The sequence below is a fragment of the Callospermophilus lateralis genome, chromosome 1 (genome assembly GCF_048772815.1).
Source record: "Callospermophilus lateralis isolate mCalLat2 chromosome 1, mCalLat2.hap1, whole genome shotgun sequence".
Classification (NCBI taxonomy): Eukaryota; Metazoa; Chordata; class Mammalia; order Rodentia; family Sciuridae; genus Callospermophilus; species Callospermophilus lateralis.
In genome coordinates this window covers 117,588,895-117,606,358 of record NC_135305.1, presented here as the reverse complement: position 1 = coordinate 117,606,358, position 17,464 = coordinate 117,588,895, and the positions used below count along the sequence as shown (strand labels likewise).

Sequence of the window (17,464 nt, the reverse complement as noted above, 5' to 3'; positions counted from 1 at the left end):
GTCACTGATCAGGAGGGTGCTGGCCAGGGGCTGTGATCACCAAGCTGTAGCAACTCAATGCTAATGGCCCACCATCTATAAGAATTTTGGGTGTTTCTTTCCTGATATATGGCAAGTGATGAATATTTTATTAATTTGTTTCAAGCATCTACTGCAGTTCTATCAGGAACCAGAGAAAGCAGGCAAGCTGTGACTTACTATTTAAAATCACTTATCTATATGAAATCAGGATTTTTTCCCTTCCATATTGTACAACCAAAACAATTCAGAAGTAAACTGGATGCTGAAACAGTTCCCAACTAATCCATTTGCATTAATCAAAAAGTTCCCTCTCCAACTCCAGTGATTAAAGATGTTATGACTTGAATTTTGACTATTCATACTAATGATATTATTTGTTTTTATACTGTTGAAAAAGTAAAAATAAAAACAAAAACAAAATTACATTATCATGCCCTTTTGATTTGGATTAGAACAGAAAGTAGGGTTCATAATTTAACAGCTTTTTTGGTAAAAGCTACTAAGACCCTCTCCAAGATTTCTGGTCTGGCCAACACAAAGGGAATCAAGCTAAAATAGCTATTTACATAAGGTTGCCTTATGGAAACCCAAGAAATGAGGGGGAGGGAGCCAGGAAGTTTTAATTCAAATTTTGCTATTAACTCACTGGGTAAACCATATGACTTTTTGCTCCTCTCTGAGCCTGTTTCTTCAATGAAAGGGAGGAGGCTGGATTAAATTAATAGCTTTTAGACTTTTAAGAGCCAAAGCCTTTCTTTTTAGCAGATCTTTCTAGGTAGTAGACCTTTCAGGGGCCTAGGGCTCCCGACCTACCATGGTCCTGCAGAATAGTAAGAAAAACCACAGAAATGGGGCTGGAGATGTGGCTCAAGCGGTAATGCACTCGCCTGGCATGCACGGAGCACTGGGTTCGATCCTCAGCACCACATAAAATAAAATAAAGATGTTGTGTCCACCAAAAACTGAAAAATAAATATTAAAAAATTCTCTCTCTTTAAAAAAAGAAAAAAGAAAAACCACAGAATCAAGTGATGTAAGGCCCCTCCTACCTTAAAGTCCAGGATTTCTGTACCCTGCTTTGAGATTATAAATGCTGACCCATGGCACCACCTCCTGTCTGAACCCCTCTCCTGGACTAGGCTGAGCAGACTCATCCCTTGCACACAAGACCTTGCCTCAGCACTGACTGGAGAACCATAAGGGCAACTGAAATCCAGGGGCTGAACAACTGTTTGTGTGTAACAATGGCATATTTATTCAACTTAAATGGTCAATGAGGCTACAGCAGAACCAATGCTGTTACAACAGGCAAGCACTACTGTCAGCAGCAACACACCAGTACATCTCTTCACCAGCATCTGTGCCTCACAGGTTACATTCTCATTCTTTTTCTTTTAAATCTTATAAACCAGTTGGGAAGCAGATAAAGGCCAATTTTAAGTACCAACGTAAAACAAACTTCACTGAAAATACAATTCAAATACAACTAGATCAATGTAGGAAAAGTTGACTAAGAACTTAGGTGTAATAGAAAAGAACTTAAGTGGTAAATAAAATACAATAGCAGCATTTAAAGACTAATTCCCAGTTCAGAAGATGCCCCTTCCCCTGCCCATACCGTACCTCATGCCTGGCCCTGTCCAAGAGGTCTGTTAGATCAGGCAAGGCAACTGGCATATGCATACGAACATGCAGCAGATGAGCCCAGAGGAGCAAGGCTTCCGTGTGTTTATGTGCTGAGGATCATAGGACTCAAATGTTTAAGTGTCAGACTCTTAGAAGGGTCATCTCCTACTGGACAGGAAGCCTCTCATGCATTCTGGTTCTGCCCTTGAGAGATCTTGTCAGTAACCTCAACTTAAAAACAACCTCCTTGGAAATGTGACTAGAAATTAAACAGCTGGGACTCCTGTCATGTTTTCCGATTCTCTCCACAGCCCAGAGCCCATTTTAAACCCTATTAGCTCTACTCTCAGTTAATGCGATTTTGGAGGGTACAGCTGCAGCCCCAGAGACAGGCCACTTGAACAGGTACCAGTTAGATGAAACCCTGTAACAGCACCTTCAAATCAGCCCTCATTCTTCAAAGATAGAGGTCAGGGCTACAGTTAACTTACCTAGGCATGGGATCTCCTAACCTCAAGTACAGTCAAGTTTTTCAGTTATCTCAAGACCAATCACTTGCAATCTTATTCTAGGATATACCTTTGATTCCTATTTTAGTATCAAAAACTAGAAATTGTTCAACAATTTCTATTGCATTGTTTTTGTTCATTCTCCTTTAGATCTGCCATGGCACCTTTTTCCTAGAATACTCTTTGCTAACATGCAAAGTTAACAGTGAACAGATACACAAAATTGATAAGAGAAAAAATGTTCTATACATCTCCACTGGGAAATCCCAATGGATTAAGGCAGCCATATCATGGGAGTGGAGGGGAGGAAAGAGACTTGGAGTTAAGTAGGTCAAAGTGGCATGTGTGTATTGAAAAAACACCAGGATACTCAAGTTCGGAGATGAAGAGGACATTCTGGCAGCTCAAGATCTCTGTTAGTGTCAACTACTTTAGGCCTAATTCCTCTACATAATGGCCCGAAGACAGCTGGCCTCACCCATAGAAAATGGCTTTTCTCATGCACAGCCACCTTCCATAGGGCAGTCATAATGTGCAGGTATGTATTCTGGCTCCTCTCTTCTTATCCCCAGCAGTTTTTCATTTATGGGCCCCCAACAGGGCTTGCTAAATTATGCCAGTGTTTTAATTTGATGAGGATTGAGCCATTACACTTCAAGAACAGCAGTACTGTGTATAGGCACACATTAGCCATGACACCACTTAAGTTCTTCCACACCTTGATGTGAATGCAGACTGGGCTCCCTAGTTGACTGAACCAGACTCAAGGGGCTAAGGTGAAACCCTCTTTATCTGCAGAGGACAGTTTTATTCTCAGACAAGGCACCCACAGCTTTCAAACTGAAACCAGCTGAGTTGTTTTTAAATGCTTATGCACTTCAGGGAGAAGGGACATCCAGAAAGAAATCCTACAAAGCCTGCCCTGAAGAGTAAAGGCCCCCTGGGGTGCTCTGAACAGGTCACTCTTCAGAACCCACCTGACTCACCACAGACCTTAGGCTGGGGACCTGAGAGCCAGGTGCCACTTAACACCAACCTTCCAAAGAGGTAATACATCTCACCTACAGACCCACAGGATGGACAGGATGCTAAACAGCCATGTAGGGAAAGAAAATCCACTTCTTTTTAGAAAAAGTAATAGTCCAGAAATGACTAGATATCATGGCCTTGCTCAGCTAGAAACAGAAGTCAAAAATCTAAGGAATGGAGCTTCCTCTCTGTGGGGGAAGGGAGGATGATGCTCTATTTAAGCACATAATCCAGTCATATTCAATTCTATTTCTGCCTCCAAGTTCTCTTGCTGCCCATTTGTATTATCTCATTCAAGAAAGACTGGCTAAGACATCTTCTACCCACTCCCCCCCACCATGTCTCTGCCTGCTCCCTGCTGCATGCAGGCTCTAATACTCCCTGGGTGGGGTAGAGTGGGGGTTCAGGGGCCAGAGAATTGGCTGCCCTGAAATCAGAGGAGCAGCAGGAAAAAAAAAAAAAAGAAAAAAAAAACAAGGAGCCTAGAAGTCAGAGGTAGTTTTAATCATTACTGATGTGCAATTCTTCCAATGCAGAAGAACAGTCAATTGTTCAAATGCCCGATGGCTTTGCCCCTTTTTAACTTGGGAGAGCTTAGGGGCAAAATCATTAAGGAAGTGTTTTTCAGTGCTTGGGCATCATGATCAATCTCCTTGCCAAGGTCTAGAGTTGAAAAGAAATCTGTCATTTTCCTTTGCCAAATGTCAAGTTTCCCATCAACACCAAGAGACCAAGTGACCAAGAGGGGATAAACTACAGGGCAAAGAATTAAAACATGTTATAGCAAATGCCACCATGTGAAACACTCAACTTTATTCACTTTATTTATATATTTAACAATTCTAAAGTATTTACTTCTTGCTTTGACAAAAAATGAAAAATATAGGAGCACTGGCTGACTCCTCTTTAGGAGAAAAGGGTTATATGTACAGCTACGGAGAGTTATGGTTCCTCCTTTACATACAAAGAAAAATATTAAAAAAGTGCTTCATTGATCAAAAAAGAGCTAAGAGCTGCAAGCATTTATTCACACTGTACATCAGACCCAAGAAACCCGTATCATAACCTCTTGGCACCTGTCACTAAGAACTGCACAATCTTCAATTACACTTACTTCTCCCTACCTTCACCATCAGAGCATGTGGAGTGTGGAGAAGAATTACACCCTGTTTCTCTAAGCTCAGACTCTGGGCTTTGCCTGGACTGACAGTGCCAGGAAATGTTTCTGGGCCACGTGTAACCATACTCAGGCACACGTAGGAGCCACCTTCCTAAGACACAGCTTGCCTTTGGCCAGGCACCTGCTTCCAAAGGGAAAGGGCTGGAACTTACGCATTCCCTAACCTCACCCTTTCCCCTTACATGATGTACCCTGCCACCAGTTAGCAGCGTTCAGCAAAACCAAGCATGGCCCTTCCCCAAGAGGGAGGGCAGGCACAAAACATGGATGCCAACATCACAAAGCACAAACCTAAATTCCTCCCTGTCCTTCCCCACACCCACCTCCATCACAAATACTCTTGATTTAAGGCTCTTTTTGGACCACATCCAAGCTCACTGAGGAAAGGTACCCCGAATCTCTTCCAGGTGATGTCACGTCTCTAAGGAACACTGCAGAGTAACCAAGCGGCCCTTTACTGCTGGCCAGCAGCCAGACATGTACCCACTCAGGCAGCCAGAAGCAGGGCAGGGGGACTGCTGGGCCTTTCCTGCTGCTCCAAGAAAGGAAGGAGGAGGAAGGCTGATTGTGTGGGGACCTTCATAACTATAAAGGCTGATTCTACCCCTTAAGGGGAAGATCCATGATTTGTTTGGTTTGGGAATGGGGAATTTTTGGAACCCTGAGTCTGGATTTCCCTGTCCTGGCTGAGGAAGAAAGATTGTTTGGGGAACCAGGCCCTGGAAGTGGCTCCAAGGTGTGCCTGGGGCTCAGGGCGGGCCTTGGCCATGGAAGCAGGACACCACATTCTGGCCATTCTGTACTCTCACTCACAAGGAAGCACTATCTGGCCTGCCCAGGAGGCAGCCCCCTGAAAAACGGAGGGAGCCCTAGACAATTTGGGTCAAGTTAAAAACAGAATCCCATGGGGAACAACATGCTGATCACCCATCCCTAGCTCCTTCTACCTTCCCCAAAATGGGGCCTGAGGGATTCATTTGCTGTGTGTGCCCCTCCCTCCAAATATAAACCTCATTTTCTGTTTGTAAAGTGGGATGGCCCAGCCCCTCTCAGAGAGAGAAAGCACCTGGGGAGGTTCTCTTGGGAAAGATGCTTCCAGCTTCCCTGGCAACAAACGTTTCCCAACCAACTTTGATGTGGAGGTGGTGGTATGAGGAATGATCACAAATGTTGGTGCTAACCTTCTTTCCTGCTCACTGTCTCAGGCCTCCACTCTTGGCTCTGACCAGCCTCCTTCCATAAGGAAGCACCAAGCCATCTCCCAGTGTGCCTGACAGTAAGCAGCTCAGCAATTACAGGAGACTTAGGAACCTCTGGTCTTCCATTAAAAAAAAATTAAAACAACCAGGGGATTTTTTCCTTTTTGAAGGCAGAGGGAGGATGGAAAAGGGAAGGGGGAAGGGAAGGGGGAGAAGGGAAAAAAAATTTAAAAAAAAAAAAAAAAAAAAAAATCAATCTACAATCCAGTGGTACATCCCAATTTCTGTCACTCTGTACAGGTGATTCCATGCCCCCATTCCAAAGTGCATGGGCCTCTAGGTCTGCTCAGGCTGTGTGGCCCTGTCAGAGGGACAGCAGCTTGGCCTCTGCCCACCCCAGGTCACTGAGCTTCAGTTTGAAGTGGCAGCAATGGGCTTATCCAGTTCAAGGTCAATGCTGGAGCTTGTGGGATGTAGACTGCTATAGCAAGACTTGCACACTCGACTGGGTTCAAAGAGCTGCTGGCTAGGAACCGGGACCTTCTGGTTACAACAACTGGAGCAGAATACGTTCCCACAGTTCCTTAAGATAAGAAGAAACAAAACAATGTTAGCTTCCATTAGCAAGTATGCAGTAAAGAAACCAACTTCAATAGAATTTTGTTCTGTGTGATTTTTAGAATGTGCTAGAGACTCCCTTGAAATCAAACACTTTCATTTCTCTGGCCTAGGAACAAGATAGGCAGGAATGATATCCCTACCTAGTAGAATCACATGTCATTTTCACTTTAAGGCCAAGGATACTTGGCTGTCTTACCACAATGGCTCAAGGTTATCAGGTATACAGGAAGATGCTGCCTGACAGACCTCTGTGAGAACAAATGGTTCCACGGCAGAAGCAGTTAACTAGCTAAATGGTAAGTCCTGACCCAGAAACTTACCCAGTGGCCACACCTACCTAGGCAGTGGCCCCTGTGTAGCTTGTGATCACAGAGTGAACAGAGTCAAATGGAGTTTCTTTGGGCCCTCAGAGGAAAGAAACAAGCATCCAGCCCAGCTGGGAATAAGGAGCCTTATCCAAGGGCCACTACCCAAGAGGTTTGGAGGCAACAACTTATAGGGCAGACTGCTCCCATTTAGGATGGCTCTGTAGGCAGCATGCAAAGCCAGGAGTCAAGCAGCCCATAATGCATGCTCAGAAAGTGAAAGAGAGGAGAGGTATAAAGACAAGAGCACAGATGAGCATACGTGCACACACATACCCTTATTAGACAGCTGTCAGTCAGTATGCCTCACTGCCCTGCCCCATGCATCTATCTCCAGGGAAACTCAAAGAGATCTGCCAGAAGGCTTGACTACAACACAGGCCCCAGGTCTCTACCCTCTTCCACTGAAAGCCCAGCTCTGATGCATCTGTGTCGTCCAGATCAATGCCCATCATAGCTAACAGGAAAGAGAACTGACAGAGGATCAGTTTCTGCCTACCTTATAACTCTACTTTTGTTGGACTTTAAAGTACAAACTAATCACAATGAGCTCAGCACAACAAACTCCAAGGGTCAAGACACAGCCCACCAATGGCTAGGGGAAAGCAGCTCAAGAGAAAGCCTCCTTCTCAGCCAGCATCTCTTTCTGCCCTTTTCAGTCAAATCCCTCAGTATGCAAACCTATTATTGGATTAAGGCCACTCAGGCACAGGAGAGAATATTTAAGACTACTTGGGGACAAAAGAACATTACAGAGAAAAAGGTGGACCACAGGGCCACATAAAACTAAAATGAACACATGGAGAACCTGTGGTTACACAGAAAATTTTCTGAATGCCTATGCTTTTTTTTTTTTTTTTTTTTTTTTTTTAATATTCCTGCTGGAGTTCAGCTCAAAAATCAGATACAAATTTGATCAATTAAGCTTCTCTGACTTTTTTCAGGGGACTCCAAAAGACCTAAGTGGAGTCTGCCCTTAAAGTCTTCCATGCTAAAACATTCTCTGTGAAGACCACTTGTTCAGTTCTGTCTCTTTAAAAACAAAACAAAAAGGCACACTGATACTTGGAAGCTACAGCATCATTTCAATGAATGATTGACCCAAAAGAAATAGTTCTGAAAACCCAACTGGCTCCTCCATAAAATTAGACCCTGCAGAAGCACTGTTTCTTGTTACAGATGAGAGATGGCCCAGCTGACCTGTATGGTCAGGAGAAAAGCACATGGCTGCAACTGGACTCAACCTCAATGGTCTCCATCATCAGCTGCTGAGGACCCCCCCCCCCAAGCCCACCTGCCTGCCTGTGCTCCCCAACCTCAGGCTTCACCCCACTGAGTGCAGAAAAGGGAGATGACAGCATTAGTGTGGAGAAGTTATTAAGATGTGCAGACATCACAGACAGCTTGTTGCAAATGCTCACCACGTTTGATCAACACGGTCAGTGTCCCTGCAAGGAGGGGAGAAAGAGCTCAGAGGAGAAGCCAATCAAAGATATTTGGGCTTGGGGTGCAAGGTGGGAAGACATGTGGTCCTAGAAGCATCATTAACAGATAAAGATGCTGTCCCACTTTCAAACCAGATTCACTCATATGGTGAGCAATGGTCCAATTCTGATAAACATTCTATCCCAAGAACACTGAACATCTGCCAGTCACTACCCCAGTAAGGCCAAAGCATCCCTAGTAATTCACTACCCAAACCAAGAAAGAGAAAATAAGTTGGGAGCCATATGAATTGAAGACCATCCTCGGCTCTCTACTACTCCCCTCAGCTACAGCTGTTCATCAGTGGCACAGGGACAAGAAGTAGGGAAGGAGTAGGAAAATGAAGTACCCTGCCCACAGACAGAAAACTATTTTTGCTCATAGTAGTAATGTTGAATTTTATGATGGGAATAAGAAACTGATTTGAGTGGTAGCTATTGCCTCACCAATCTGGGGCATGGGGTGGGGAGAGGCTATCATTTGAACATTTCAAAATATAATAGTGATCACTCTCAACTGGAAGAAAGATATCAAATGTAGTTCTTCAGCACCAAATTCATAGGTACAGAAGTCTGCCCAGACAGCACACTGCCAGAGTCTGCCCAGACAGCATACTGCCAGAGTCTGCCCAGACAGCATACTGCCGGCCAGATGCCTGCCATCCACCATATTGCAGTCTCTGTGGGCCAAAGCTTAGTTTCCACACCCAGCCCACACCCCCCATGGGCACCTGCAGTGGTGTTTCCTGCTGGCGAGCCAGAAGGCACTGTCACACGCATAGCAGTGGGCAGCCAGGTGGTCAGGGAGCCAACGGGTCATCTGCAAAACATATGGGGCCAGGTTAGTGTGACAGGATGGGCCAAGCAGCTGGAGCCAACAGAGCCATGCTGGGGGCAGCAAGAGTCACAAGGACCACATTGGCTCTGGAAGCACCAGCCCAGCAGGTCTGATGCCAAAAGTACAAGAAAGGCGTCCAAATCGTTTCCCTGGAGGGGACTCCAATCTCCCCTGAGATAAAGTGGCAGCATCACCCTAGGTTGCTATGAGGGCTGGCAAGGGTCCAGTTCAGAGAGGCAACGTAGACAGAGGGCCAACCTGCTGAGTCTCTCTGGCTCAGAAATGATGGGCCTGATGTGGGCTCACAGGAGCTGAAATACCAGAAGCTCAGGACTAACTGTGCTACGAGGTTCTTCCTTGGTAAGGGGCATGGGGCAGGGATGGGGCTGAAGAAAAATCACCAAATAGTTGCATGGATGGCACTGAGAGCAGGGGCTGAGCCTGTACCTCTGTGTCTTGTTTATCCACCTGCTCCCAGCTGGCTTCAGAGAAAATCTCTGTGCTGCAGCGAGACAAACAGTTCTGATCCAGATTGCTTTCCGAGTCAGGGATTGAAGTCTGTTGGCAAACAAACACAGCTGAACAGAATGAACCTGGTCTCCTCCAAAAAGAAGAAGAAAGGGCTTGGTGAAGAAGGGAGCACTGAGGACTAGGTGCAGGCCTAAGTACTAGGGCTACCGAATCTGAGATGCATCAACCATTGGGCCTTGGGTTAAACAGGTGCAGAGATGATGCTGGGCTCAGTTGAAAGGAGATACCCAGGTTGTATGCACTGACACTGGAGTCAAAACAAGGACCTTAGGGTTCCAGGAAGTATGGGGGAGAGAAGTGACCAGGATGGAGTGGGAACTGAACTCCCAGTGTAAGCTGCCCTGGTGGACCTGCTGATCCAACCTCGCCACTTTGTTAAAATAGTGCTTTGGGCATGGCCTCCTTTCTCTGAAGGATTCTTTGCAACAATGAGAAACCATCATTAGTATGAAGTAAAGGCCAAAAAGTTACTTTGGATTGAAAGTCATTGGATGTGCCCGCCTTTAATGTACAATGACTGCTTCAGAGCCTAGTTCACAATTGCACTTGACAAGATCCACCAAAGAAGAGAGCCCCTCTTTGAAAACCCTACTCTGTTACTCTCATTTCTGATTGGCAAGCTTCATCAGTTAGAAACCAATCCCTTCTCTCCATTTTTACTGCCAGCATCTACCAAAAAGTGGATACAAACATTTGTTTAAAAAAAAAAAAAAATCTAACCTTCAAAGTTACAGCCCACATCTGGGAAGGCTATCAATTTACTAGTTTTTAATGTAGGACAAGCACTACAATTTCACAAAATACTTGGCATTACTCTTCAAATGTGATTCTAAAAACAGAGAATCCTCTCTGAAGAGATCTGAAGGTCCATGTAGTGCATGCTCTTTCCTTTCTCTAACTGCCCAAACAAGACATGAAAGTAAGCAAAGCAGAAAAGAGAGAGTCTTCCTTTACATGGCTGAGGCTGATCTTCAGCCTCCGTGAACAGGGCTACTTTAAACCTTTTCAATTCATTTAGAAATCCTCACCATTCACCATGCACTGGGTAAAAAAGTGTGCCCATCCTCGCTCTGCCATCTTCTCTCAGACGGCTACAGAGGAACCATGACCCACTCACCACTTCATCTCCAAAGTCCCCATTGAAGCGCAGTGATCCAGTCAGGTATTGGCTCTCCAGGCGACTCTTCAGCTCCTGGACTTGTTTCTTCAAGGTCTCCACTTCCTGCTGGTGGCCTGATTCGATTTGACGCAGGCGCTGTTGGATTGTGTCTGTGTACACAGGCATGCCATCATCGTCCAGGTGGCTGCGGGAAGGCTGCTCAGGGCTGCTGACTGCGGATGGCCTTCCTGAGTGGCTATGCAGCCACTTGTGGTGCAAGTTTCTCGAGTGTAAATGGACAGAGCTGCAGCTTGTGGCAGACAGCTGGCGGCTCAGCGAGTCCTTGCTCCTCCCAGCCTCCCCATTGGCACAGTGCCCATTGGGTGTGGAGTACTTCTGGAGGGTGCCAAGTGCTGGGGGCTGCTCTGAGGCCTTGTTTTCAGTCTCTGGGGCACCGTTACACACAAACCCCTCTTTACATTCGGCTAAAGGCAAGGCACAAGGGGCCCGTGTTGGGCTAAGAGTGCTGCCAGGAGAAGTCCTGTGTACCACAGACCCCCCTTGTGGCTTCTCAATGAGGCTCCTCTCAACAGGCCTGGGCTCCAGTACTGGGGGAAGCACGTCTTTGCCACTGAACCTGCCAGTGATAACCAGGCAAGGCTTACTGTGGACTTGGGGTTCACTTTCTGACTTCACATTATCTTCCATCAACATATCCATGGAACTGTCCATGTTTGGTCCTCTGGTCTCAAAAGGGACTTGGGAAGGTGGCAGAGAACTAGATAGTGAGGTACCATAATCAACTTTTACATCTACTGGGATGGAAGGAGCTGCATCCTCCTGGTTCTCTGCAATATCCTCTATTGGAGGCTGCTCCAGAGGAACCTCCCGAGAATCCTCTCCCCTGTAGGGTTCCTGGAGTGAACTGGGGAGAACACTGGGCCCACCCTGCTCTTCAGGAATACCCTGTGAGAATAGAGACAGGCTGGAATCTGGATGGCTCCTCAGAATAGCATCACCCAACTCTGCTTCTTGGTAAAGTACAATGGCTGAGCCCTCAGTTGCGATCCTGTTCTCCTCTTTGATCTGTGGCATCTCCACACTACCCCTGTGTGCAGGCTCTTCAGCCCCACTCTCTTCTTTGGTGGCCTCTTGCAAAATGTTCTCCATCTGCCCCTCAGCCACCCCAGCTGCCACGGACAGCTCAGCACCCCCGGGCACCCGGCTGGGCTTTCCTAGGCTGTCAGCAGAAGGCTCCTCTCCGGGACCAGCAAGGTTGCTCAGTTCCAGAGAGCGCCGGTGCTCCTGCCACTTCTCATTCAAGCTGGGGTCGCTGCTTCGCCGGCTGGCCAGAGGCACTGTGCTGTCGCAGGCTATGGTCAGATTGTCAAATGATCTAGTCTTTGGTAGGCTAAAAGAAAGAAGTTTGGGAAAAGTGAGAATCTTGGAGACTATTCAGAGGAGATCAGTAGACAACAGGTTTTAACAAGCTGGAGCTATGACATCTCAAATAATGTTCTGGAGTGCAAAGCTCCCTCATAAGTCCTCCTATCTGCACTGCCTCTACCCTATGCCCCATCCATACAAATAAGTTAACAGCAAATGTTATTTTCAAAAGGCATTCTCCCTGATGCTGTTGTGTTTCCTCAACTGGTGACAAGGTCAGACTGCTGATTCTTTGATATTACAGTATTTTAATTTATTACCCAATCACTCTGAATTTAATAAAGCTAATTCATAAGTAGCAAAGCCAACATTTCTATCATCTCACAGCATTTGCTTCCAAGCTCAGAAGACAAATCAGAACAGGGAGGCAGGAGCAGAGAGTAGTGGATGAAATACAAATCAGGGTTCACAAAGAGCACAGAGGATGTACTCTATCACTGAGAAACTGCTTGGTGCATGTCGTAGAACAGGGCCCAACTCACTTCTGGAAACTAGACTCTTTGTTATCTTCCCAGAGAAAACTTTAGAGACCTAAGAACATGTTGTGGAGCCAGACAATATCATGATCTTTAACCATCCCTGGCATGTTCCCATACAGGAATATACCCACACAGGACCTGAGGCCTGTGGCATCACCCCTGGGCTCACCGGCTCAGGGGAGGATCATCAGGGCTGGTGCCTGGGACTGGATATGGTGCACAGCTGTCATCCACAGGGGTAGAAGGAGATGGGCAGGGCAGATATACTGCACTCCACAGCATCAGGTTACGCACATGGCATACAGGGTACAGTACCTGAAGAGGGGGAGAGGACACAGATTTAAATATGTCCCAATAAGCATTTTAGAAATATCTGGAAATATCAAGAATATACACCCAGCTCTAACACCCCACAGCGCTAGGACACTGATCCTTGGGGAAGTAGCATCAGTAGATAGAGAGCTATCTCCTAAAAAGGCCAATATAGGACTAGAGATTCTGTTTGGCAACATTTTTCACCTAAGCACCTCTTATGGGCATGAAAGTCTGAAAGGATCTTTTAAAGGTCCATTTTTTCATTAAGTATTTCTCAGGTCATCTTTATTGAATGACTAACTTTCATCAGCTTGATTTGCTGCATAAGAAAGTGAGTCATTCTGTTACAGTGATTATTTGTTTCCTGTATAAAAGCCTGGCTTCAGCAGAAACTGCCAAACCTGCTTTATAGGATCATTTAAATTAATCATGTGAAAAGGAGGGTATTTTCTTCTTGCACTGTTACTCCTCCAGGAGGCAGGGTGAAGGAGGGAGAGAAGCAGTTGGCTTAAATCTTTGATTTGATTATTTAAATGTAATGAGAAGCATATGAATAGCCCAGTTAAGCAATATAACTTCTGATTAACCTGCTTTGATTTCTTATGGGTTTAAGATGCATTCTGAACAAAGGAATTTTACCATCTTTGACACGCAAATGTATGTGCCCATTTTCTCTGCTGAACAGAAGGTATTCCTTTGAGGAACAAAGTCTGGGGCCTGCTAGCTCTCATATGAGCAGAGAATCACATACACATAATCAGTATCAGACTCAGTTCTGTGCCAAGACAGAAGCTGCAGAGGACATCATCACCTGCTACATGAGGAGGGGCCTAGGAACAGCTCCTTCTGAGATATGAGAAGCACCCAGAAAACAACTTAAGTGCTCTTCCACCAGTTAAACAAAACATGCTACGAATAAATTAAGCTCTGGAGGAAGTGCCAGAAAAGATTGGTGTCTAGGGTGGCAAAGTAGAAATGTATATTAAAACACCCTAAGCAAAGTGGTCAGAAGCAGGTCAGAGCATCATCAGAAAACAGTTCTTTCTGAGAATAGTGAGGGAAAATGGAAACAGCTCATCCATAGATAGAGATGTCTTCACAAAAACAAGCACTATTCAAACAGGCTCCCATATGTCCCCCACCCCAAACTCATTCTGCTGATGACAGAGGAAAGACTGAAGGATACATACGGCTTCTGACTGAGAGGAATACAGTAGGTTTTTGAAAGCCTTGTTGCCAGCCCGAAGAAGCGACCATACAGAACATGTTCGTTCCTGAGTATGCTTTTCCCCTCTCTCCTTGGCATTGTTGCACAGGAATGTTCCAAAGAGGCAGGAATAGGTATGCTGCACCAGTTTCACCTATGGGAGTCCAATGAGGCAAAATCATGCAGTAGGGCATACATGGGAGCCCAGCAGAGCCATCTACCCCGACATGTCTGAAAGCACTTCAGTTTACGCTGTCAGGATAGGGAAGCCGGGTTGGTCACACAATAGCCTCCTCTTCATGCCACCAACTCCAGGGCCTGACTCTATCCACCAGCATTCCTGAGTTAAAGATAAACTGGTACACCCCCAATCCTCTTAGGTTCCCTGTTCAACAGTCTCTGAGCTTCTGAGTGAAGAGCCATCCTCAAGAGCAACAGAGCACAGAAGCTGGGTGCAAGAGCAGGTCAGTGTAAAACTGTGTCGAAGCTGAAAGCACATTTGTAAAACTATTTGTTTATTCCACAAATCATTACTGAACATTTCACTTGCCCCAGGCATGACTACAGGTACCAGAGGTGATGGATATGCAGCAATTATCAACCAGCTTTCCTGCCCTGATGTAGCTTACTCTAGCTAGGGCAGAGGTGACAAATACTATGAAGAACAATAGGACAGGGTGAGAGGGACACCAGGCAGGGGCTAGGCTGTGGAAAGGCCTCACTGGATGAGATCTGATAGAAGGAAGAGAGGAGGTCATGTGAGTATCTGATGGAAAATGCTCTAGGCAGAGGCAACCACAAGCACAATGGCTGAGGGGAGTACTTTTACAGTCTGAGAAATAGTTAAGGGGCCAGTGGAAGGGAGGGAGGGATAGGAGGAAATAAGCCTGGAGAGGTAACCTCTAGGATGGCCCTTTAAGCCATTTTAAGGACTTTGGCTTTTACTGTATGAAATATAGTTACTGGAGGTTTCTGAGCAGGGGATGACATGGTCTGTCTAATGTTTTAGAAGGATTAGCTTGACTATATGAAATAAGAGAGGGAGATAATGGTGGCCTGGACCAGTGTGACACAGTAGAGGTGACAATAAATAATGAGTTTTAGACACATTTTGAAAGCAGAACTGCAGACTCTAATAGACTGAATGTGAAATAAGAAGGAAGAGTTGAAGATGGCATAAATGTTTTTGCCCTAAATGACTGGAAGGATGAAGTTGCCATATGGTGAAATCGAAGACTCTTATAAGATTAAGTTTGTGGGGAGATGTAGAAATCAAAAATCAAGTTTTAAATGAATTAAGTTTGAAATGCCATTAAGACATCCAAATAGAGATACCGAGTGTTCATGATTGTGGCTGAAGTGTAGAAGTCTAAGCTGAATGGATTCTCATCACATGGAGAGCAATTAAAGCCACTAGACTGGGTGAGATCCTTCAAGTAGTTACATGGAAAAGTAGCCTGGAGGATGAACCCTGGGGCATTCCAAGATTCAGAACTAGGGAGACCAAGAGGAATCAGCAAAGCAGACAGAAAGGACCAGTCAGAGGAAGAGGAGAATAAAAGTGGTAAGTGTAAGAGGTCAACTTGAAGAAAGTATTTCAAAAAAGAAACTGAACTGTGCCATTACAATTGATGGATCAAAGAGATAAAGACTAAGCACTGATCACTGGGTCAGCAACATGAAAGATCATTGGTAACCTTAACAAGAGTAGCTTTGGCAAAGTGTTATGGTGCATGCCTTCCTGGAGTGGGCTGAAAAGAACAGAAGAAATTTGAGATAGCTAATATAGGAGGAGCTCTGCAGTAAAAGAGACCACAGATACAGGATAATAGCTAGAGCAGAATGCAGGACCAAGAAAGGGTTTTGATAAGACAATATATATACATTATACTTTGTCTGTATGTTGACAGCTGTGATCTGGGAGAGGGAAATATGCCATTGCAGAAGGAAAGAGGAGAAATGCTGGAGCTAGCCAGCAGGACAGATGGGAGGAGATGGGAACTGTGTATAGCAGAACAGACGGGCTAAAAAGGACAAGGATAGTGCATCTTTTATCAAAGGAGAAGGGAACAGAGAACTTTGGAGACAGTAGGGGCTTTGGTAGATGGACTGGAGGAAATATGGGACACACTAATTGCTTCTATTTCTAACTACTATTTAGGGTTTCTATCATCTCCTTTAAAAGCTAAGTTTAAAACAACTCAAGGTTTACAAGAAAAAAAATGGTACATCTGGATTCACTAAGTAAACAAATGCCTATTTATTATTGTTTTCAAATAAAAATAATGACCCTTCTACTTAAATTATAAAAAGGCTACATACTTTCATGTGAAAATTGGACCACTAATATTTGCATAAGTAACACCTCCAATTTTGATGGTTTCCAAAATGTAGAATCAGAAGCCCAAACTCACAAGGAATGCTTCATTGAACTCAAAAGAGCAAGGAAATTGCCTCTGAAGCTGATGAACGCAGTCAAGCCATTGCAGAAACACTGGGCAACGCTCGTTCAGATCATCCGAGTTCTCCCCATGACCGCACCGATCAGCAAACTTATGGCCAAAATCTAGCCACTCCATCTCCACAAGGACCTGGAAACCCTGCAGGGAGGCACCCAGGAAAGACAATTTGTGCTGGGCTATCCACACTGTAGCAGTCCTGAGCCTGGTGTCACCACCAGCAACCCCCTTTAACAGCTTCCCAGTAGGTTCCTCTAGCCTAGGTCCATAGCCAGCTCCTTCTATTGGTACACAAGTCTAAGGAACTTTCTCAATTATCTGAACTCCATTCCACACTCACTGTAAGGGCCCTAAAAATGCATCTTAGTTAACTAAGCCCCTTTCTTGAATTTGTTCACACTTTTAGCCTCCAGACTAACATCTTGAGGGGTGTGTGTGTGTGTGTGTGTGTGTGTATAAAACGAGTACCAGGGATTGAGCCCCAGGGGCACTTAATCCACTAAACCATATCCCCAGCCCTTTTTCGTATTTTTATTTAGAGACAGGGTCTTGCTAAATTGCTAAGGCTGGCTTTGAACTCATGATCCTCCTGCCTCAGCCTCTCAAGCTGCTGGTATTATAGGTGTGCACCACTGTGCCTGGCACTTGAGGGACAATTTCCCAGCGAGAATTAATATTTAATGTTTTATAAAAGCCATATATTCCCCCTTAATTTTCCTTTTATTTTGAATTTTGCACATTTGGTGCTATATTTACAAAGTCATTTTTGTAAAATCCTCCCCCACCCTAGATTTTTACAAATGTTTTATATTTATATATATATAAAAATAATGTTTAAGCGTACTTTGTGGGTTTTCTTACTTCTTTAACCCAAAAGGAGGTTATTTTAGGGTCAGACTCCTTCTTGACAGAACACTCTTTTGGTAATATCTAGACCTATTATCATAAGCAAACCAAAATACTTTTTAAAGAAGCCTCATTTTCCTGGGTTAGCCAGTACTTTCCCATGTAGACAGGCTATAAAAGAAAAGATCTATATTTCTCAATACCTTGTAA

General features: G+C 44.9%; 1 protein-coding gene across 11 annotated transcripts in view; it reads right to left on the bottom strand.

The window, feature by feature from the left end:
• Positions 1-1,252: 1,252 nt before the first annotated feature.
• Mtmr3 (myotubularin related protein 3) overlaps positions 1,253-17,464 on the bottom strand; it is a 128,064-nt gene continuing 111,852 nt past the window's right edge. For 6 of the 11 annotated variants that reach the window (XM_076837536.2, XM_076837522.2, XM_076837517.2 and 3 more), the window contains 8 exons: positions 16,364-16,549; positions 13,933-14,103; positions 12,597-12,742; positions 10,521-11,913; positions 9,320-9,430; positions 8,766-8,854; positions 7,972-7,998; positions 1,253-6,147 (listed from right to left, as the gene is read on the bottom strand). In XM_076837536.2, the coding sequence (XP_076693651.2) occupies positions 5,976-6,147; positions 7,972-7,998; positions 8,766-8,854; positions 9,320-9,430; positions 10,521-11,913; positions 12,597-12,742; positions 13,933-14,103; positions 16,364-16,549 (2,295 nt within the window). In that variant the 3' untranslated portion in view covers positions 1,253-5,975. The remainder of the gene's footprint in view (positions 6,148-7,971; positions 7,999-8,765; positions 8,855-9,319; positions 9,431-10,520; positions 11,914-12,596; positions 12,743-13,932; positions 14,104-16,363; positions 16,550-17,464) is intronic. The other 5 variants (XM_076837540.2, XM_076837549.2, XM_076837554.2 and 2 more) reach the window with 3 other exon arrangements.